Below are 21,617 nucleotides of genomic sequence, written 5' to 3' on the forward strand. Positions count from 1 at the left end.
AAAGAACATGGCAGGTTTGCACAGTTGCATCTGAGTAAACCACAAGTGTTCTGGAACAATGTCCTTTAGACAGAAGAGACCAAAGTGGAGATGTTTGGCCATCATGCACAGCATCACTTTGTCAAAAACACAAACACAGCTTGTCAGCACAAACACTTCATACCAACTGTCAAGCATGGTGGGGATTTTGGCTTATTTTGCAGCCACAGGACATGATAACCTTGCAGTCACTGAACTGACCATGAACTCCACTGTATTACCAGTGTGAGTATTCTAGAGTCAAATGTGAGGCCATATGTCTAACAGCTAAAGCTTGGCTGAAACTGCATCATGCAACAGGACAATGAATCTAAGCACAGCAGGAATTCTACTACAGAATGGCTGAAAAAGAAAGAAAAATCAAGGTGTCCCAGTCAAAGCCAAGACCTCAAACCTGATTCAAATACTGTGGCAGGATCTTAAGAAAGATGTGCATAAACGAATACCCACAAACCTCAGTGAACTGAAGCAAAGCGGGACAGAAATCCTCCGCTGATAAAGACTGATAAAGTCGTGCAGAAAGCAATGACTTAAAGTTATTGTGGCTAAAGTTGATTCTACAAGCTGCTGAATCAGGGGGCTTATTTAATGTTTCACACAATCCTGTGAAAACTTCCCTTTTTTAACATGACTGTAGTTTGGGTTTAAACGGGTGAAAAATAAGTTCGTAAGCAGCACAAAACCTACTTTCAGGAACCGGAAAAGGCTGTTCTTTAAAGTGAGCGATTATGGCAGAAGTGTTAAGAGCTTATTAAACAGTTAATAGTTAATATACACATAAAGTACACCGAACCAGAGGAAAGACAATTGAAAACTTCCCCTGAGTGGATAAATGTCAGATTAATGCTGATGCAATTTATTATTGTAGTGCAAATTGACACTTATGGTTAAAAGCATGTGAATTTTTTTTTATAATTCTGTAAAAGTTAACAGAAGGGGCATGAGCTAGCTCAAAATGACTGCAGACACTCACAGCCAGTATATCATAGGGAAAGCTGTCTCGCTCACTCACTCTGTTTAACTCCTAGACACTGGTATCAACGGGAAAGAGTCAGCCAATGAAACTAATTGGGTGGTTTGTGTCTTATGAAAGGAATAGCCTGTTCTGTCCAAAGCTCCCTCCCACAGCTATCTGACTGGCTGGCTCCTAAGTGGTCTGCTTTTCTTCTCTCTGCTGTGATTGGAGACAGGGAAGGGCAATAACTAAAAAAAAAAAAAAAAAAAAAGTTTTTTTCTCTCTCTCTCCCTCTCTTTTCCTCAGGACATACCCTTGTTGTTTTCAACTTTAGAGGCAGAGCTTAGCTGAAAAAGCTCGAGCACAGTCGCAGTCTGCACTCTGCTGCGGCATAAGGGATTTAGTCCTGCAGCATACAAGATATGTAAGATTACTGAGCAGTAGCTTCATAGGAAGCAGAGTTCATTTTGCACATTATTTAATAGTAAAGTGTCTTAAAAAAGTGTGACAAATACTTCTTCACTGAGTGATTTGACTGTTTCTTATTGTGTAGCTAGAGCTGCTTTGTCATTCCACATGCTGAAAGGAACAATTATTCTCCAATGTGGTAATACCCCAGGTCTTTGCCTAAGACTTGATAATTACTATGATCAGTCTTGTAGTTTACATGGGCGGATCACTAAACTTAGGGCGTTTGTGAAGGGTGGAGCGGCTTTTGGTTCTAGTATACAAGCGATGCTCTTTTAATTAATCAAGCTGCATTTTAAAGAAAATAGGGGGGAAAAAAACACAAGCACAGGGTATAAAATCAATTATTAGGCTCAGTTTTGCTATTTTATTTATTTATCTTAAAAACAATAATGAAAATATATATTTACAAAAAATGCAAAAAATTATGCTTTGGGAAGCTATACATACATCCACGAAAAAAAAAAAAAAAGATAGAAAAAGAAAAAAAAAAGCTCAACATAAATAAGTTAGTATAATTTTTCAGTGTTTTTCAAAAAAAAGAAAAAAAAAGAAAAGAAAGACAGAAAAAAAATGAGGCACACAGGTACACTTCAAAGTTTTACACCGAGTGAGGTGGTGTCACTTTGTTTTTCTGCCCTCACTTAAAATGAGAAATGAATAGTGCAATTGCATGTTCCACATGAATTCCACACCACAAAGACAAATCTTTGATTCACATATTTGCATAAAAGAAAAAGGCCCAGTGATTTTTTTTTAAAACATAGTTTATCTATGTTGACCTGGACAACATGCATTACTTACTAAGGGGAAGGATATGTGGCCTAAAAGTAAATAGAATATGAACTTACCTAATTTCAAAATAAAAGCTAAATCTTAGGATTATTAGCAAATACTGTTAAAAAAATTTGGTTGGATATTGCTCAGCAGTTTAGCCATCCTCCCCTCCCACCCCTCACCCAGAGAATTTCTTTTTTTTAAAGGCACAAACTTTGGGCCTCCCCCATCCTTAAAAGAAATATTATAATAAAATAATGACATAAAACTGGGAAACAGGGAGACATGATCTGTGTGTAAACTTTATCTGTCATGGCTATTCCCAGTTAGATGGACCTTCAACTTACAGTGTGGCCATCTGGACCTTCAAAATAAAGATATTTAACACTGGGAGAATAAAGCCATAGAAAAAGTGAAGACATTTTGTTTCCACATAACCCTGACTTTTTTTTTTTTTTAATCTGCATTTATTTATTTTTCTTTTTTTTTTACTTATATCAATTACCTGAATAATGATTTTTTTTTTAAATGACCACTATAACAAAAATAATATTTCTCTGTTGGAAATTGCACTGCAACTTCCCATGTCAAATTCACACACTTACACTTAAAACACAATTAACAAAAAAAGTATGAAAAGCATAATATGCTTTTTTATGTGCTACATCTGAAACATAGGTAGTAGATACAAAACAAATGAGCAAAAATCAATTTGCACAATGCTACATTGTCTGCTGCTTCTGAGGCAAATTAATTCATATGAGTGCCAAAACTTGATAGTGTACATGTTCAGTGCTTGTGCAGCCTCTCCCTCCTCTCTTCTGCAGGAAAAGGTTGCTTTAAAAAAATAAAATAAAAATAATAATAATTTAAAAAAAATCTCTCCCCTCTGTCAGATGATGAGAAAAAAGCTACAGTATTCCATCAGCAACAGGTCTCTCCTCTCTGCTCTGTGGGACATAAAGAGGAAACGAGGCTGTTGAATGGTACAATGGAAAAAGGCAGTTATTCACACGCACACACAATAAAGGGTTGACCAGTCATACTCAGAAACACTGTGTTTACATGACATGACGCATAAATAGCATGCTGGGTTATTTGTGCAGACACTGACTCCTAACCTGGCGCTGTTTGCCCGCTGAAGCACCGCTCAGACCTCGAGTCTGCCGGGTCTCTCCTCCGCGGCTCTTATCGTCTGACTTCCTGCACCGTCCGACTTGTCATCGTCGTCGCCACCATCTCTACTACGCGACCTTTTAGTCAAACACTCGGTGGAGCAAGAGTCTGTAGTGAAGGGGCGGGGGGGGGGGGGGGAGCACACGCATAAAAAGTTATCAGGATGTTGTCGCGTGGAGTACATTTTTAAAAGCCACCAGACGCATTTGTGCGATCAGCTGCCCGAGGAGGAAACGGTGTGCATCAGTAATATGGCGTGTTTTTGGTTCTCAGAGAACTTCCCGCAAAGTTTCACCTTCAGTAACAACTCAAAATAAGACGGTGGTTGAACCACACACACACACACAACTGCTGCACCTCCGAGACGCCCAAATAAAACCAATCAAAACTAAAAAGATGACAGCTCTCACCTGCATCTTCTGCACTCCTTTTCTTCGAACCGTTTTTGCCTGGTTGGAGACCCGACGGCCTGTCACCGCCGTCGTTATCCAGCCGGTCGCTGTCTCCGGGAGAGCCTCTCGGTCTGCTGTGAGGCTGCCTGCTATAAAATTCCGGTGCGTCGTCGTCTTGCACCCAGTCGTAACTGCGCGGAGCGAGCGGCCTGCCTTCCACCAGATCGAAATCGTAAGTCTCCCTGAAACGCTGCACCTCCTCTCGCGCCGAATTCTCCGCATCCCTGCGGATCTCTTCTGGGTTCGGTCTACCGAAAAGATTTCTGCGAACCGAAGTTCTGACGTTGTCCTGCTGCCGAGCATCCACCCTCTCCACCGGGCTCGCGTTAGAAAGGCGAACATCTGACATTTTGTTGCACATACAACGACGAAAAACAACACACGCGTGCTTCAAATCGCTGCTTCCGAAATAGTATTCCTTTCAAACGGACAGTCACGGGAATGATGCATGCATGCTCCGCGCGTATCATCCAAAAAAAAAAAAATTTCAGAGGTGGGGGAAAAAGCGTCTCCGAAGGCGCACGGGAGGCTGGCTGGGTGGGTGTGTGGAGGAAGAGGAGGGGGATTTAACACAGCCACTCCTGTCAACTCCGTAGTAAGGCAGATGAAAACACATCAAGTCATAAGAGCCAACATGGCGTTAGAGGCAGCTCCGAGTGTAGAAGAAAAGTTGACATCAAGGACTATTTAAACAGAGAAGGCGATTCATTGGTCTGAACTAAGAACCGCCCAGAAACTCTTACACAGAGCGGAGCTGGAATAACTGTGCACATGAATATGGCCTAATTACTGCGTTTCGTTACACACGGGAGTCAGGAGACAGGGAAGGAAGGGTGTAGTTACAAATTTAAGGTGTTGTTTTATCTCTCTCATTAGCACGATCGCTAAAAATAAAAGAGAGAGAGCGCGCAGCGGGGTGAAGATCAGACCTCACGTGTTAACACCTGACACCGGGATTACCGGGCAGAGAGAGCGCTCCGAGTACGGGACCGCGGCGGCAATCGGTCACCAAACGATTGTGCGAGTGCTGACAGATACTGCTGCATGATTTGATTTGGCGTCACGTAAGCAGATTGGACACGCTTAATGCGATCACTGTAGCTCTGCTCAGTTACAGCTCCAAGGTCACTGAAGGACACCTGGGGGCTCCAATGCGAGAAAAGTGCGAGAAAAAGGGGGGGCGAAAAAAAGAAACGAGGCACCCACTCACCCTCCAGTGACATCAGCGAAGGGCTTCGTCATCGTTGGCTCGGTGCCTATCGCTGTCAGACTTCGCCACTGGTGCCACAGGGCTGGTTTGTGTGCTTCACTGGCTGTAATTGCTCGTGTGCGTGCTCAGAATTTAAACAGAAAATAGAAACCACTTAAAAAAAAATCACTTTCAGTTTCACACCAATTTCCCCCCTAAGAGTTCTCATTTTGTATTTGTTAAAAAAAAGTCATTATTTAACTAGTGATCATCAACTTTATTGGGATTCTGTGGGCTTTGTAGGAATCCTGTAATAATCAAAGGGAAACTTAAACTCAGTGTCATCTGCATTCCTCTGCAAGCATATGCCAGTAAAAAAAAAACCCTCTGGGGCCTGCCTGCAAGACCATGCTGCTTCAATTAGCCCTCGAGAAGCCTCTGAACATGTAGGGATAAACACAGCGAGTGTGTGCGTTATATCGATGTTATCGCTGTTTAATCCATAATGTGTTTATGCTGCTGTAAACGGTGCGTGGTGCTGTAGGGAACAATCCTTGAAGTGAATGCTGGACTCAGGACAGGTAAACTGGAATAATAAGTGAAAAAGTCAGACAGCCGATGCAAAAGGCGATGTTTTTATTTTAATGGTGCTTCACAGACACTGCTCAAGTTTATGCAGATGGAAGCAGAGATGCGGATTCAATGCTGTGTATGCTTCAAGTAAAAAAATAAAATAAAATGGGAGTAAATGCTTAACGCAACAGCTAAATGTAACTAATAGGGGATGATGCAACTGTGCCACATTCTGCCACTAAAACAGTTACATGGTAGCTATACTTGTTTGTGGAATCGCACAGTGCATATAGTTCACATTCTTTCCCAGAATAGTTGCCAAACTGGCCTCCACAAGCAACTGGCTGGGAAGGCCCATCAACCTAATAAGATGTCACCCTTATCGATCTCTTTTAAGATAAATAAATAACATCCAGCAGGAAAGTCGATCAGTCTGATTCACAGTGTAAACCACTGTTTTCCTGGTTGGTCCAGCGTGGTCATCTTTACACACACGTGTTGTGGACTCCTTTCCCGATCTCATGACACTGCAGCCTTTGCACTCTGCTTCTTCTTAGCCAGCTCGACCTGAATTTGATGGGGAAACTGGTCCAAGTGCTTGTTCACACATGGCACGCAGAACCTCTTGGTGTAGAAAAGGCTGCAGTCCTAACAAAGTGAGAAGGAAACAGAAATGACAAAAGTTCAGCATTTGGCTCTCCATGTTTGCATAAGTAAAGTCCAAAAGGTAGTGGGTGCCACTACTCTTTGGACTTGATTTATTTTCACCATCCACTTGTAAGACTGAATATTGATTGCAAGAGATTTAGAACCATGAAGCCCACTCAGCATTTCAGCCACATGATCGGAGAGTCATCTGAGCAAAATATCAAAACCACAGACATGCATCTGCAAGTGGAAAATTATGACAAAAGCACAGGGTTTAAAATCCAAAAAGGACGTTCGGCCCACAGCTGAGGACAGTCCTCCTGGTTGAGTTTGTTCAAGGTTCTTTATTTGTCACCTTGAACCCTGTCTGCAGCTTAGCAACACGGTTTAATATGGGTGAGATTAAATGATAGGAAAATATTCTGACCATATCATGAGACATCTTACCGATCCAACACAGACACAAGTGCCACAAAGGCTGCAAATGGACCCCAAAACTAGAAACTTCTCCCTGTCCGGACTGAAGGGGTCCTTGGTGATAAAACACTCCTCAAGCAGCCTGACGAACGACAGACAACAACACACATGCTTAACTCTGGCCCATCTTTAAGTCATGAAGGGCACATGTACATAGTTCAAGCCTTATTCTGCTGCAAGTGCAGTCTAGTCACCGCTGGGCACTTTATTTCTCTCCGTGTTCAACGCAGCATGCAGTTAGTTACATAGCGGCTAACAACATTAGCGTTAGCCTTGCTAACACCAGAGCTCTAAAAATGGTACGGGTTGTTTTTTTGTTTGTTTTTTGCTTCATTTTCACTTACACGATAGCTCTGGTGTTAGGCGGTTTCTGTCCGTAGTAAGTAAAGGGGCTAGTTAAACTGCACAACTGGCACGTAAATGTTTTTTGAGGGTTATCACTAGCAGCCTTTTCCTCCATCGCTCACAGCAGAAAGTCAGTTCCTGGTTTTCTCTTCCAGTCCGTCAGTGTTGTTTCGTGAAGCTTTACCGCCACCGACTGGACTGGAGCGGTAAGACAACCAAAAGTATTACAATATGATGGCGCTGTAAAGCGATAATAATAAGTTTCAAGCGATAGCATGAATAGCAAAAAGTACTTTTCCTACAGTCAAAATGTAAGTCCAGTAGGTAAAAGTTTCTATTTTATTTATGTATTTCTTTTTTTTTTTCTAGCCAATGAAATAATAATTTAATCATAATTTATTTCAGACAAACGAAATGTGAAAGCTTGTTTTCACCACTGAAAGGGGAAAAATGGCAGGAAGAGCTAAGTCAAAATATCAAGTTAATATCTCAGATTTTTGACTTGTTGACTTAAACTTCTGAGTAAGTACAGGGTGGGCCATTTATATGGATACACCGTAATAAAACGGGAATGGTTGGTGATATTAAAGTCCTGTTTGTGGCACATTAGTATATGTGAGGGGCAAACTCCTCAAGATGGGTGGTGACCATGGTGGCCATTTAGAAGTCGGCCATCTTGGATACAACTTTTGTTTTTTCAATAGGAAGAAGGCCATGTGACACATCAAACTTATTGGTAATGTCACAAGAAAAACAATGGTGTGCTTGGTTTCAACGTAACTTTATTCTTTCATGAGTTATTTACAAGTTTCTGACCACTTATAAAATGTGTTCAATGTGCTGCCCATTGTGTTGGATTGTCAATGCAACCCTCTTCTCCCACTCTTCACACACTGATAGCAACACCGCAAGAGAAATGCCAGCACAGGCATCCAGTATCCGTAGTTTCAGGTGCTGCACATCTCGTATCTTCACACCATAGACAATTACCTTCAGATGACCCCAAAGATAAAAGTCTAAGGGGGTCAGATCGGGAGACCTTGGGGGCCATTCAACTGGCCCACGACGACCAATCCACTTTCCAGGAAACTGTTCATCTAGGAATGCTCGGACCTGGCACCCATAATGTGGTGGTGCACCGTCTTGCTGGAAAAACTCAGAGAACGTGCCAGCTTCAGTGCATAAAGAGGGAAACACATAATCATGTAGCAATTTCAAATATCCAGCAGCCTTGAGGTTTCCATTGATGAAGAATGGACCCACTATCGTGGTCCCATATACCACACCAAACCATCACTTTTGTTGTTCCAACAGTCTTGGAGGGATCCATCCAATGTGGGTTAGTGTCAAACCAATAGCGGTGGTTTTGTTTGTTAACTTCACCATTCACATAAAAGTTTGCCTCATCACTGAACAAAATCTTCTGCGTGAACTGAGGGTCCTGTTCCAATTTTTGTTTTGCCCATTCTGCAAATTCTGTGCGCCGATCTGGAGTTTGTCCCCTCACATATACTAATGTGCCACAAACAGGACTTTAATATCACCAACCATTCCCGTTTTATTACGGTGTATCCATATAAATGGCCCACCCTGTGCTTACTCACTTTACTTTAAGCACGTCTTTTATCTTGTCTTCCTCTTCTCACCCTAACCGGGCCTGGCAGTTCTGGAGGTTTCTTCCTGTTAAAAGGGAGTTTTTCCTTCCCACTGTTGCCAAAGTACTTGTTCATATGATTGTTGGGTTTTTCTCTGTATGTATTATTGTAGGGTCTACCTTACAATATAAAGCACCTCGAGGCGACTGTTGTTGTGATTTGGCGCTGTATAAATAAAATTGAATTGAATTAAAAGTCAAAATTTATACATAATACCTCAGAATTTGATTTACCAACAATGAAGAAAAAAATGAAATAAGTCACAGAAACAACCTTCCACCATAAAGAGTTTGGTGTATGTTCTGAAGTGCTCATGGCTTCATTTAGAAAGTGATGTTAAATAGATTAGTTTATTTCAGACTACAACACATTTAACATCAACAGCAAGTTTACACATATATATATAAAAGATAAAATGTTTCATTATGACCCACAACAACTTCGCAATGCTACATCGCGGTTCAGAGTCCAAGTACAGAAAAATAAGGTGATCAGCTCCTCTTTTTGAGGCCTGCAAATACACACGTCCCTTACACCGAGGTTAAGGCAGTCTTGTTATATTTCCAAAACACAACACAAGCTAATTAACAGATTATTTTGTTTGTATTGGAAATATAAAGTACTGGCTGTTAGCACATTTTTCTCCTTGAGATTTAGTTTTACATAATGGCAGGATTTGTACATAAACATGTACTCTGTAACACTGAAAATCTGAATTAAAAGGAAAAAAAAGTGAGCTATCACGCTGTGTTGGCTTTTAACAGCAGGGCAGAGGATGAATAAAAAAATGACACATCAAATAACAGATTATTGCCTGCGGGAGAAGTAAGGCTAATTATCTGTTATGTGTTGGAGGCAGAAGCTGTGCCCAAAACAGGAGAAACCTGAACTCGTGCAGCAAGTAACGATGACACTTGATCAGTTCTCTGCGAGTTGTCAAGGTAGTCAAAGCAAACGTGCCACAAGTACGCAGTAACAGAACAAGAAAATGACATAAACCACATCCAGAGGGCCCTAATCTGTTATGTTCACAGGCATAGTTATCCTCAGTGCACACATGAGGTCAGCAGTCATACCCAGGTATATTTTTGATATGTGTACATAAATAATATGCACAGCCTGCTTCAGATTCACTTTTCTTCACATGTGTAAAAGCTGGCATCCAAGGCACTCAGCTCCAAGACATTCTGGTGCTGCTGGTCAACCAAATTAACCCTTTAATGATACCTCTGCACATCTATGGTTAAAAAAAAACGCTCCCTTTCCACTGTGCGACCTCTTAATGAAGTGGAAGCAGTCACTTTCCCAACAAAAGCTGCCTCCCCCCTCCTTAAAAAAAGATTTTTGTTTTGCTCCGGTTTGTGCAGCAGCCTCAGAAGCTGCATTGCTGTTCCTTCCTGTACATTCATATGCATTTCTCAGTTCATATACTCAGTACATGTCTCTGTATATTTCTTGCAGCAGCGGGTGCAGGGAAGTATCCTCTGTCGTCTTGATTTCTTGCACCAGCTGAGCATGCTCAGTGACCAGCTCCCGGAGGTCAGCCAACTTCTGCAGCAGCCTGGGGAAAAGGAAGGTGTCATCTGGGTGATTGGCCAGCAGGTGGAGCCGCAGCGCCTGAACAATGCTTTCCTGCAACTGCTCTACTACAGGTACGTCTACCAGGCCTGGACGATCTTTGGGAGCAGTGGGGGAGGACAAGATAATGAAGAAGGAAAATTCAAATATGTCTTTTTCTCTTTTAAATTATTATTCTACCACCTATTATCGGCCTTTTACCTCCACAGCAGATAATAGCAGCCACAAAAAGAGCTAGGTCGCTGTCGTCCAGCTCCAGAGAGTTGAAGCGTGTGGCAAACTGGAATTTGGGCTCCATCATGTCACTGAATGGTCGGCGGAGACTCTTGAGGAACTCACGGGTGATAAAGCCTCCACCACGGGCCACCAGGAGGCCGTCCTTGTTCATGCACGAGGCCAAGAGTGTGAAGAGGGCTTCGTAAACACCGTACTTCAAGAGAGTCACCTAAAAGGTAAATAGAAAAGCAATAGCATGTGAACACTCATCTGCTCTTCCTTCCACTTCTTACCATAGAAGGCAACCTGAAACCCACCTGATCATTCAAATCCAGACTCTGGAAACCCGGCATAGCCTTGGCAAATTCCGTTAGCTCTGTGACAGTCTCCACTGAGGTGCTCTGGCAGCAGTGGAAGAGCCTGGCTTCGGCCTCCCTCTGCCGAAGCTCCCCGCACGACACAGCCGGACTCACTTGTCCGAGGACGCTGTCAGACTCCGGATAGTTGCTGTTTGTCATATGGACCGCTAACGTTCTCTCCGCCAGCTGGAACGTCTCCATGTCGTGGATGATGAGAGGCTGCTGGGAAATACAGAATCTGTCGGTGAGGCAGAGGGCAGAGATATAGAGCAGAGAATATTCTCAAACTTTATTTTCCACTTTACCGGCTTGCTAGTTTTTCCAGTGAGTATGAGCCGTGCTTTTGCCTTGTTCATGTTGAAGTTCTTCATGTAGGCATCATGGATCTGCCTGACCAGAAACTTGTGGTCAGACATTAAGGGACTTTCCACATCTTTCTCAACCATCTTGCTTTCCTCCTTCAGCTTCAGTTTTTCTGCCTGGGGCATACGACCAAACCGGATGGCTGGTACATAAAACACTGGTCATTAGAAATTGCCACAGGACTTTCTTTTTTTTTTTCCCCCTCACATTGCACAATAAATTGACATATGGAGCCATAAGGCTTATGCTGCCTCAGCAAATATTCAAGGATTCAAGGATTCAAATATGCACTAGTACCCTAAAAAAGAAAGAAAGAAAGAAAGAAAATCACGTACAACAGATCTGGTACATCCTGTTCTATTTCTATTCTTCTGAGGCATGCCATGTTCCTCTCATGTTTCTGATGCTGCTAGTGGGAGGTCATCACAACAAACTCAGTGACCCTCCAGCATTCACTGCAGACGACGGGCCAGATGTCACAGCAAAAGCATTTTGACTGAAGTAGAGCTAAATTACCAAGGAACGACAACCTGCTGATGTTTTAAAGAGCACATGTTGAGACTGAGGATGTTCAGACTCTTATTGGCAGTTCACGGTGCATCGGGCTAATCACCCTCAAGTTCTTTCACTGCGATGTTTCAGCAGTGCTTTGATCAGAGTAATTTGTTACATACTTGCAACCTTAGTTCCACATATGGGGAAAAGATGTATGATACCAGTTTTTCCATATCAACAGATGTCTGAGAGGTAGAATCACAATTTTACCCTTTTGGTTAGCTTATAATAGCTAGCTTATGGTAGCTAATGCTCGCAAACTTAGCCTGACCTTTAAGTTTATCACTGGTTGCTTGAGCTTGTTCTCAGATTATATGTTTTACTGTTTACTCTAATCCTGTAACTGTGACTACACTGGCTGATATTTTGCAAACTTTCAACTTTTTCCATTACCGTTGTGGGACATGCCCACAGAGAGGCACTTGTGGAATCTGCAGTACTGGCACTTGTTTCGGTTCTTCTTTTGGATTTTGCAGTTCCGCTCACACTTATCATACTCCAGCTTCAGCCTGATGGTCCTCCTAAAGAAACCCTGATGTGACAGACAGAACAAAAAGACGTTATCACTTAGCTTTCTCAGTGGTCGTCGTTCAACCACACTGCATAAGCAAAAAATGCACAATATATCCATATTTTCTTACCAGATTTCATTTGTACTCTGCAAACACATTTTGCACCACCTTTGTACAAACTCTGTTTTTGTCTTATATACTCTATTTCCATGTATGCTTGCACACGTTTCATTATACTGCAGCAGTCTGTTTCCCACTTTACAAGAAAGATTTAAAGAAATATGGCTCAAGACTTGCATAGTATTGCATGTGCAAAGTACATTAATACGCACATATTAGTGAATGGGATCCAGTGCCTTTGCATTAGCACCCTGCTCAGAGTCATGAACAAAACAGTTAACAGTTTGCATATTTTATGCATTTTTGTATTAAATGTGCACCTTTTAAGCTCTGGCAAGATCAATGTTAATATCTTTGGATTGCATTTGAGGGAAATTACACCTGTTCTTAAAGGAAAGGATCTCTAAAGATGTGCAGTAGATTTGACCTTTTTTTTGAAGAACATCTCTTTTTGGAGGAGACGTTATAGCCCTCAGATAAGGCAAGGCGCGTGATATTCTAATGCATACTCCACTTACATCAGTAAAATTTCCAACAGGCCAAATGGTCATTAAAGACATCATCTTACACCTGGCTGAATTTATGCTGAATAGCAGCTATTTTATAATTTTATTAGTTTTATTATGCGTCATACACCACTTTTGTGTCAATTTTAAGCAAAAGAATCTCTTTTGTGTGGGTGGAATCAGCCAATAGAAAGCACTGAAGGCCATATTACAGTCATCAGAAATGCATTACATAACATTACAGAGCTGCAGAAGGAGGAAAAACAGATGTGTGTGTTTATGCCATACATGTCCCTGCATGTTTGTGTTTGGAAAAACAGACACAACCAGAGGCCAGTACTGTGCTGCGATATCTTAGCCGGGAGGCGAGCAGCAAGGCTGACAACATAAACAAAGAGAACGATTGTGCAACGCTTAGGAGCAAAAGTCTCTCTCATTTTTTCAATTTTCTATCACTAAAGGCTTTTCCTGACTCTAATAATATCTCCTTTGCTCTAATGTTTCAGGCCCATTATCACCACAGACTTAAACCCTGGTAGGGCAACATCACAGCGCGTTCACAGCGCCTCTCTTTGAAGCGAGGTGCTGAAAATACTCCACAGAGCCCATCCAGCATGGTAACCGCGAACTGTGACTGTGACATATCAGAAGCAAGATTACTGCAGTCAGAGAGTTTAGAAGCAGTGCCGTCAGAGCACGCCCCGTCACATATGCAGTGTCCAACAGTTCAAGGTCATCACGTCCCTGCTTCAGCAGCTGCTGTGTGACACGGTGATAGGTGTCATGCCAACGCTGGCAGCCGCTCTGACAGCAAGACTGTGGTGATGAATGAGACGTGTGTCGTAAAACAGAGCCCCCGTGGGCAGCTACAGAGTTAGACAGCAATAGATTATCCACCAGATGCACTTTTTTAGCATTAGAGCCAGCACAGTGATCAACCGTCATTGGTTTTTATCAGAAAACCCCCCCAACCTATGTGCAGATGCAGAAGTAGAGACATGTTTATCGCATTTCCAATCAGTGGCAATGTCGTGGAAAAGCGAAAGATCTTTATTAAAGAGAAGCAAAGCATGAGACGTCAAAAGGGAGAAAGGGTCAGAGTTTAAAAACTCATGCAAAAGTAGCAAATAAATCTCAGATTAGCAGCAACAACCTGCGGCCAGCTGTGAGGGTGCAATGATCTCATGTGACTGCACAAACAACGCAGCGACCGTCCTCTATGGTTTTTAACACGTGCGCTGGTTACTGAGGCCAGCGGTCTCACTTACCCAATGTCCAAAAACATAGATAAAGGAAAAATGAAAGCAGCAAAAACTACATTTTACTAATCATCAAATCCCAAAAGGGAATATTTAGCAAAGTAGAGCAGTCCACTGTGTCAGTAGCTGCTCTGTGTGTTTATAAATGTGCGTGTGTGTATTAATGTCATTGACTTTGGCTCTGTGCCAACCAGGACAGAGGTGACAGGCCTAGCCGTCATGTCCTCTACCCCACATGACTCGGCTGTGTGTCTCAGAAAGTTTCCACTGGTCTCCAGGTCAGGCGCCTCTGCGCTGCCAGGCTTCTGTATGTGTTTTGGTGCTGCGTGCGTTCAGGCATGCACGTCATCTTTTTTTAAACTTTTAGCTGTGCCATTCAAAAGAACCGTGAGGTGAACTGTGTTTTCATTAAGTTAATATCTTTGCGCTCCTTTAATCGCCTTTCTCGCGCCAAAGTACGCCTGCATGATGCAGTCGATGTGCTCCAGCTGGCTACACGATCCCTGTTTAAGTCCCATGTTTCTTACCTTGCAGCCTTCGCATGCGTGCACCCCGTAGTGGAAGCCCGAAGCTTTGTCAGAGCACACCCGGCACTCGAGGTTGAGGGTGCTGCCGCTCTCATCTTGGCCAGCCGCTGCTCCGCACACTCCTGATGATGGACTCGAGGCTGGGGTCAAGGTCTCTACAGCAGAAAAGATAAAAAAGACAAGAGGTTACAAGTTTTAACATTTGGCATGATTAAGGATCCTGCCCCTGATTCTTTCCACCAAGTTTCTTACCTGTCTCTCTGTACACCAGTGGCACCGATGGGTTGAAGTTGGGGTAGCACTTATGTGAGTAAATATATGTTTTTAAAATTGGGGTCTTTGGGTCAAGCCAGATCTAATAATGAGCTTCTAATATTGTCATTTAAAGCCATATTAGGCTCCAAATCTTGACCAAAACAGCAAGGTAGACCAGAGCCCTACAGAAGGTGTTAGATAGCTTTTTAATTCTCTGAGGCATATGTTCTTGGAAACCAATCTCAACTGGTGATGAAGCTACCCCTCATACTCACCCAGTGCGACAGAGCTGTTGGACCCCGAACCAGTGCTCTGGTACTCTGGAAAATCAAACCCCAGAGCATCATCTCCTATAGACTGGGAGATATCACGAAGATCCTCCATCAGGTCTCCACATAGTGGACTTCCCAGGAGGGAATCCCCCAGTGGGGATGGGGGGCTGTAGTGATCCCCTGCCATGGTAGAGATCAGGGATTCAAACCCTCACTCACCAGACTGTAAAAAAAAAAAAAGAGAGAGAGATTTTGGATGAGGAAAATGAAGTCTGTGAGTGTGAAAGCACACCTCTGCTAATGTTTGGACAAACTCCTTTTAAACATCAAACTGATCGTATTGACCATCTCCATCATGTTTATTTTGAAACTTGATGTGATGAGCGAAGGTTGGATGGAACTAGGAAATTAAGAGCCACTGCACATTTATAAGGTATAAGCTATATGATAAAGTTTAGCGTACTTTGCAAGAGTCTATCAGGACTATAATGTACAAAATTAATATCATATTGTATTAAATAAGACATGCAACTAGTGACTGAGAACATTAGCAGATCAGGAAAGTGTTTATTAACAAGTGAGCAGTATGGTAGTTTTCTCATTAACTTCTATGCAACTTGACATCTTTGTGCAGCTAGAAGTCCCCATCCCCTTTCTGGCCATCAGATTTTATGCATTGGCTTAACTTTTCATACAGTTATGCAATTTGCTAGATAAGCGATGGATGACTGGTTGGTTGATGGACAGATGGACAAGTTCAGGCAGTGTGTTTTCACATGAAGACTACTAAAGCGCTGATATATGAAGCATTTCTCATCTCATCTTACAATACACAAACAGCGGTGAGTGCATCCCGAGGTTTATCCACTGGACACCCTCTCAGGGACTCAACAGTGGGTCACAAATGAAACATTTACCACATTCTTACAAAACATCATAATATGACTCCACAGGAGGCACCAAGCAAGCAGCAAATATTAAAACAGAAAATGAAATGCATGTTTATTGTCAAACATGTGAGACGACCGTCTGAAAAATGCAAATGAAGCACTGTCTTTCACTCCACCGGGGTCCTAATGCCATAAGAAAAATTCTATTAAGTTAGTATTGTGAGGACTATGTTCGTAAGTGAACCGTGCCTTGTGAATCAACAGCAGCACATTATCCTAAATGACTTATTTTCACACGTTTAATCCCGATCTGTTCAGCCAAAGTATTCACACATACAGCTAAATTCAAAGCCTTTCACTCTGATATATGAACCTGCACGGAGCATATAGTGTCTATTATATACACTGTTTACACTATGTGAATAGCTTTTAGGTCTACGGCACACAATTTAAAGTCACTTTTGTCTCTTGAGAATTAAAATCAAGACAGAAGTAAACAGTCGACCTGTCTCTTCTTCTGCACGTCTGCTTTCAAGAGTGGATCTCGCTGCGTGTTGTGTGGGTGGGTGTTTGCTGGAGCTCCCAGCTGCTCACAGCGGGGTAAAGGACATCTGTTTGAACCATCACGCAACACAACAGCACCACGGCCAATGTTCGTGTTCTGTAAGGTGCTCTCTCCAACCTCCAGTAATTTATAACAGCAGATGTTACTGCAGACTTTCTTGATAAGCAGATTAGAACCATCCAAAGCATTTTTTGGATGCGAAACCTAATAAGGAGGTGACCACAGACGCACAGTTTGTAGGATAAAGGCAGAAAAACAAGTCTTCCCTGCAGACAGGCGTTTCAGATTGATGGTCTGCTTTCCTAACCCTCTTAAAATGCAACTCATTCATTTTTTACAGTATTGCGTTACCATTTTACCTGTGTTTTAATTACATCAAATCTGCCGAAATTGCGATGCACAATCTCAGCTTGCACAGTTGCACACATCTGTAAGACACGCATGAAAAAAACCCAAGTGTGACTGTACAACTTTCGCTGTCTAAGCTACTTTAAACTTAAAGCATGCACTATGACAAAAAAGGGGTTGAAAAAAGTTGATAAAATCCTGTCTGTGTTAGGAAACATGCCCTCTGTGAACTCCTGAGCACCATCAGCAAGGATTATATTGATCCGAGCATGCGTCTGTATGTTTATCTAGTCTTTGTGTTGCAGCATTTAGGGGACAGGTCGTGACAGGACTCTGACACCATGCAGGTAAATAAGTACGAGTGTGCAAACAGATGTGTGCCGGCACCTGCAGCACGCCATCAACTGCACCATACAGAGTGTATTATACCTGTGTCTAAAGACTTTTTTAACAAAACACAGCAAACTTTTTGGGCAGTCATTGACAAACTTGCTGACCAACTGGTTTGTTAAACTGCTTTGATGCAGAGCGTGTGCCCGCTGATAAATTTGTTGCCCCTGGGTGCTCAAAGAGATTTCTTCATCAAAGGGTCGATTGAGCAACTCCTGTACATTCTGCAACAATACACAGCAGATAAACCACAGATCAACGAGTTAAAGTCCAGCCATGATACTCATTTCCACATATTGTTATTTTTCTTGGAGTCTAGAGTCCAACACACACACACACACACACACACACACACACACACACACACACACACACACACGTATAAAATTCACAGTTTGAAATAGTAGTTAATAATATTACACTAGGTGTTCATGCAAGCCCTCAGTTCACCCAGTGATTGGTTTTGCTCCTCTCCTTTTCTAATCACCCCCACGCTTTTTTTGATTTTTTTGATTGGCTGCCCCTCACAAACAGGAGGTTATGTGCTAACACTGACATCAGACTGAATTTAAAAAAAAAATGAAGCTACCCTTCCATGCCACCTCCATATCCACCACTGTAACAGTGGATAAGAGATAAATTAAAAAGGCATACTACACGCTGCTTAATGAATTGTTAAATCGAAGGGATGTTGCAGAGGGTATGGCGATTTGTTGGTGAAGTCTTGGAATTTGGAGAAAGGTGAAACTTTAAGGCTGTAGTTTCTAAAATGTGAGAGCTTCCTGGAGCTTTTCTTGGGTTTACATTAAATACAGCTTATTAAAAAATTTTGAACTTTATTATCATTTGTTATGGATTAGTTGGATGTCACAGTATTTTGATGGTTTCATCATGCCTGTAACTCTGGCCTGTCTCATTCATGTATTAAAGCCAGTACAAGGTGACAGCAAAGTTAATTGACTATATTTCCGTTTGAGTCCAGCCCATGCTTCCCCTCTACCTCAGAGGACATTGTGTTTTAACTCCCAGAGGAACTTTGATCCCAGACCTTAGGGCTCTATCTTTAGGTTAAAGGAGAAGAGGAAACAGGAGCTGCAGCCAGAGACGTCGGCTGGACTCAGGAGAGAGCACGTCAGACGATACAAAGGAGCCAAAATCAAAACACAAGGCATCATATTTCTAGTCACCTGGAAAGTTGCACATCCTTTCTTAGCCTTTGTTAATTAAAAAAAAAAAAAAGCAACAGCTCACATTTGTCAGTGCTGAATCTGGATCGGCTGTTTGGACTTTTCGAAAACAAGGTCATCCACTGGCCACAGATTGAAAAAATAAATTTAAAAATCAGGCACAGAGTAAACGTAAAAGCCACATCAGTCTTGCATCATCAAAGTATCTCTTTGCATTGCTGCACAGAGTGTGACATAGAAGCATATCTGGGGCTGCAGGGGGAAGCGTGCCTTCCAGTGTGCGTCTGCGGTTTAGTCACAACAGATGAAGACATGACTTAAAGGAAGTTTATCTAGAGCTCACTCGCAATACAGCTCACTAAAGACAAGTGTGTGTTTGTGTGTCTGTGTGTGTGCTTTAAGAGAAAAGAGATACAAAGTTAGCCACAGTGTCCACTTCACTTATACTTTCTGCGCGATTGAATAACAAAGTTTGTTGAATCAACAGGCAACTGCACAGAGAGCTTCTTACACAGTTACATAACATTATAGAAATAAATGTTGGTAAATACCTCAGCTCGGAGTCTGCTATCCGGAGCATTTCAAGCTTTCGCTGCCGGAATGGACGCCTGTGCTTTATCAGAGGAGGAGGAGGAGAGAGCTGCTTCGGGCCTGGGACGCTCACGGATGCGCCTGCTGATCGGCTCTGCTGCCTCCCTCCCTGCCGTCAAAAACGTCATCCTCAGCAGGAAATAACGTAGAGAGGGACCGCAACATGGCGCACACACCTCCTGACACACCTATGGTTTCAACCAATCGGAACACGAGAATTGTGTGCGGGGTGGGGGGGGGGGGTTGTTCGGTAAGACACAATCCCTTCTTGGTGGCTCGGTGCAGGATGAACCGGTGTGGAGGCGCATTATCTCCTTTATCTGTACCCGGTGAAGGGCGACTGGATCTCTCTGCCTGGGCCTGTAAGATTAATGCCATCCGATCGCCTCCAAAACCACTTCCTGTAATTAAAACGTCAGCAGCGTCATACTATCGAGTAATAATTACGTGAATGCTCAATAAAACGACAGCTTTTCCAGTGACCTGCCCGCTGGCAGGCAGTCTGGTGATAATCTCGCTGTAAGCAGTGTGTGCTTTTCAAATATCCTGCAAGTATCAAATGGATATTTTTGTGACACTATTATGACGTATTGTACTGCAGTTAACAGTGGTCACTTTTCATCTTTAAGGACCTTACAAAATACTCAAGATGGTTGTAATTTAGTTAGTAAATATTTATATTTGCAGGCTAATTACTGTATCAGTGAGTGTGTCAAACATGAGGTTCAGGGGCCAAACTCGGCCCGCCAAAAACTCCAACCTGGCCCACTGGACAGCAGTGAAAAATGTGAAGGGACTTCTAACAGTATTTTTCTGTTTTTTCTATGTTTTCTATTTTTAATGAACAAATATCAGAATGAATTAAATGACAGAAACGTTCCTGTTTTGTTTATTATCCATAATAGGAAGATTTTTTTTATAGTGGATCCACTGCATATATATATATATATATATATATATATATATATATATATACATATATATATTTGAAGTATTATTACTATAGTACAGTGTGTGCAACGAGCCATTTTCAACTGTAATTTTACCAGTCTGTTACTTACAGAGTCGTGCTGACAGATTTCTTCCATTTTCAGCAGCATTTCTTTATTGTGTAGAAAAACTGAGACGTACTGTTGAAATCTGTGGCATTTAGTTCATGGTTTAACTTCTTTACACTGGCATGGAGTTCCACTGGTCTGACCCACTTACCCTCTAAAGTGGGATATATGTGGCCTACAGTGTAAAATGATTTTTGACACCCATGACTTAACCTTACAAACCCTTTAAGGCCAAGTATATAATATTTGATACATGACATGCTCGATGTAGCAAAACACATATATGCAAATTGATGACTCATTGCTTTTTTTGGTAATTTGTCTAAAGGTTCACCCCACCCACCACCAATTTAAAACAATCAAACTAGCTGAATGAACTTTTGCTTCTAATTCCAAACCTTCTCTTTCACAGCTTTTTGTTCATTAGTGTAAAACTTGCTCTATTGTAGCATTTGTGTGAAGCCACACATTTCAGGTGACAATCAGAGATATGTGTTGTGTCCAAGTATTGCTGGGAAATGACAAATAAGTCTGTCTCTTGGTGTTATGCTGCTCACAGTTAAGCAGTAAGAAAGTGAAGGTCATTTTAGTGTCAGCCTAATTTGCAGTTGCAATCCAAATAACAACTGTCTGAGTGTTTGAATGGCATTCTACCTACTAAGCCACACACTGGGATACAAATCACGGGCATCTTTCAGGTGTTTGCCTTTTATTTACACCTTAAAAAATCCCCATCTTCTTTAAAACACATTTAATAGCATGAATAAGGTAGGCGTGTGTACTTGCTTTTAAAACGGTTGCTCCAAAAAGCCTCCCTTCACAATTTAGTGCTAATGGCACTTCATACTGTGGCTACCAGCTGGTGTTTTTTATTTGATGGTGTACACTTGGAAGATTTTTGATATTTAACTGTGACCCTATGGAACACATACTTGACCTGTGGCAAAATTAACTTTATTTCAACCATAAGCACGATGTTGTGTCAGTGCTGCTGTAAGGTTACTTTAGTTGGCAGAAAGCAGCCCTCCTTTCCTGCCTGGACCTCCTACATGTAGGTCAGCAGGACACCCTCATTCTGTACCAACTCCTTAGAAATTTATAGCCCGTCTTAAAGTACATCTAACAAATTAGTGTAGACTGCGATTGTCTCCAGCAAAGCAACAACACCGCATTTAATATCTGGCGCCATCTACTGTGAAATGACGCATGACAATAGGATATTTTGGCTGTCATATTTTCCTGTGGACCTGCACAGTAAGTGTAGACGATAAAAACCCCTCATGGTGGCTCAGCGTGTTCTCCCACAAACAAA

At 42.1% G+C, this 21,617-nt stretch overlaps 3 protein-coding genes across 5 annotated transcripts; all 3 read right to left on the reverse strand.

Annotated features, from left to right (window-relative positions):
* Nucleotides 1–1,781: 1,781 nt before the first annotated feature.
* Nucleotides 1,782–5,189, reverse strand: LOC101466273 (cyclin-dependent kinase inhibitor 1B). Its single transcript, XM_004560810.5, has 3 exons — nucleotides 3,826–5,189; nucleotides 3,361–3,523; nucleotides 1,782–3,189 (listed from the first exon to the last, which is right to left on the reverse strand). Exons 1-2 carry the CDS (start codon nucleotides 4,226–4,228, stop codon nucleotides 3,390–3,392), a joined length of 537 nt encoding a protein of 178 aa, XP_004560867.2. The 5' UTR covers nucleotides 4,229–5,189; the 3' UTR covers nucleotides 1,782–3,189; nucleotides 3,361–3,389.
* Nucleotides 5,190–5,675: 486 nt separating this feature from the next.
* Nucleotides 5,676–7,275, reverse strand: cdpf1 (cysteine rich DPF motif domain containing 1). The gene is made up of 3 exons (XM_004560809.5): nucleotides 7,099–7,275; nucleotides 6,725–6,836; nucleotides 5,676–6,277 (listed from the first exon to the last, which is right to left on the reverse strand). Exons 1-3 carry the CDS (start codon nucleotides 7,212–7,214, stop codon nucleotides 6,149–6,151), a joined length of 357 nt encoding a protein of 118 aa, XP_004560866.1. The 5' UTR covers nucleotides 7,215–7,275; the 3' UTR covers nucleotides 5,676–6,148.
* A 1,810-nt stretch (nucleotides 7,276–9,085) lies between these two features.
* pparaa (peroxisome proliferator-activated receptor alpha a) lies at nucleotides 9,086–20,160 on the reverse strand. 3 transcript variants are annotated; one of them, XM_004560806.6, is made up of 8 exons: nucleotides 19,208–20,160; nucleotides 15,280–15,499; nucleotides 14,750–14,904; nucleotides 12,219–12,357; nucleotides 11,213–11,412; nucleotides 10,866–11,129; nucleotides 10,534–10,777; nucleotides 9,086–10,430 (listed from the first exon to the last, which is right to left on the reverse strand). In XM_004560806.6, exons 2-8 carry the CDS (start codon nucleotides 15,461–15,463, stop codon nucleotides 10,186–10,188), a joined length of 1,431 nt encoding a protein of 476 aa, XP_004560863.1. In that variant the 5' UTR covers nucleotides 15,464–15,499; nucleotides 19,208–20,160; the 3' UTR covers nucleotides 9,086–10,185. The 3 variants fall into 3 exon arrangements, with proteins under 3 accessions (XP_004560863.1, XP_004560864.1, XP_004560865.1); XM_004560807.6 differs by having other exon boundaries at nucleotides 10,866–11,126; nucleotides 19,208–20,157; XM_004560808.4 differs by lacking the exon at nucleotides 19,208–20,160 and adding an exon at nucleotides 15,002–15,050 and having other exon boundaries at nucleotides 15,280–15,491.
* Between the last annotated feature and the right edge of the window lie 1,457 nt (nucleotides 20,161–21,617).

This window comes from Maylandia zebra, linkage group LG17 (genome assembly GCF_041146795.1).
Source record: "Maylandia zebra isolate NMK-2024a linkage group LG17, Mzebra_GT3a, whole genome shotgun sequence".
NCBI lineage: Eukaryota > Metazoa > Chordata > Actinopteri > Cichliformes > Cichlidae > Maylandia > Maylandia zebra.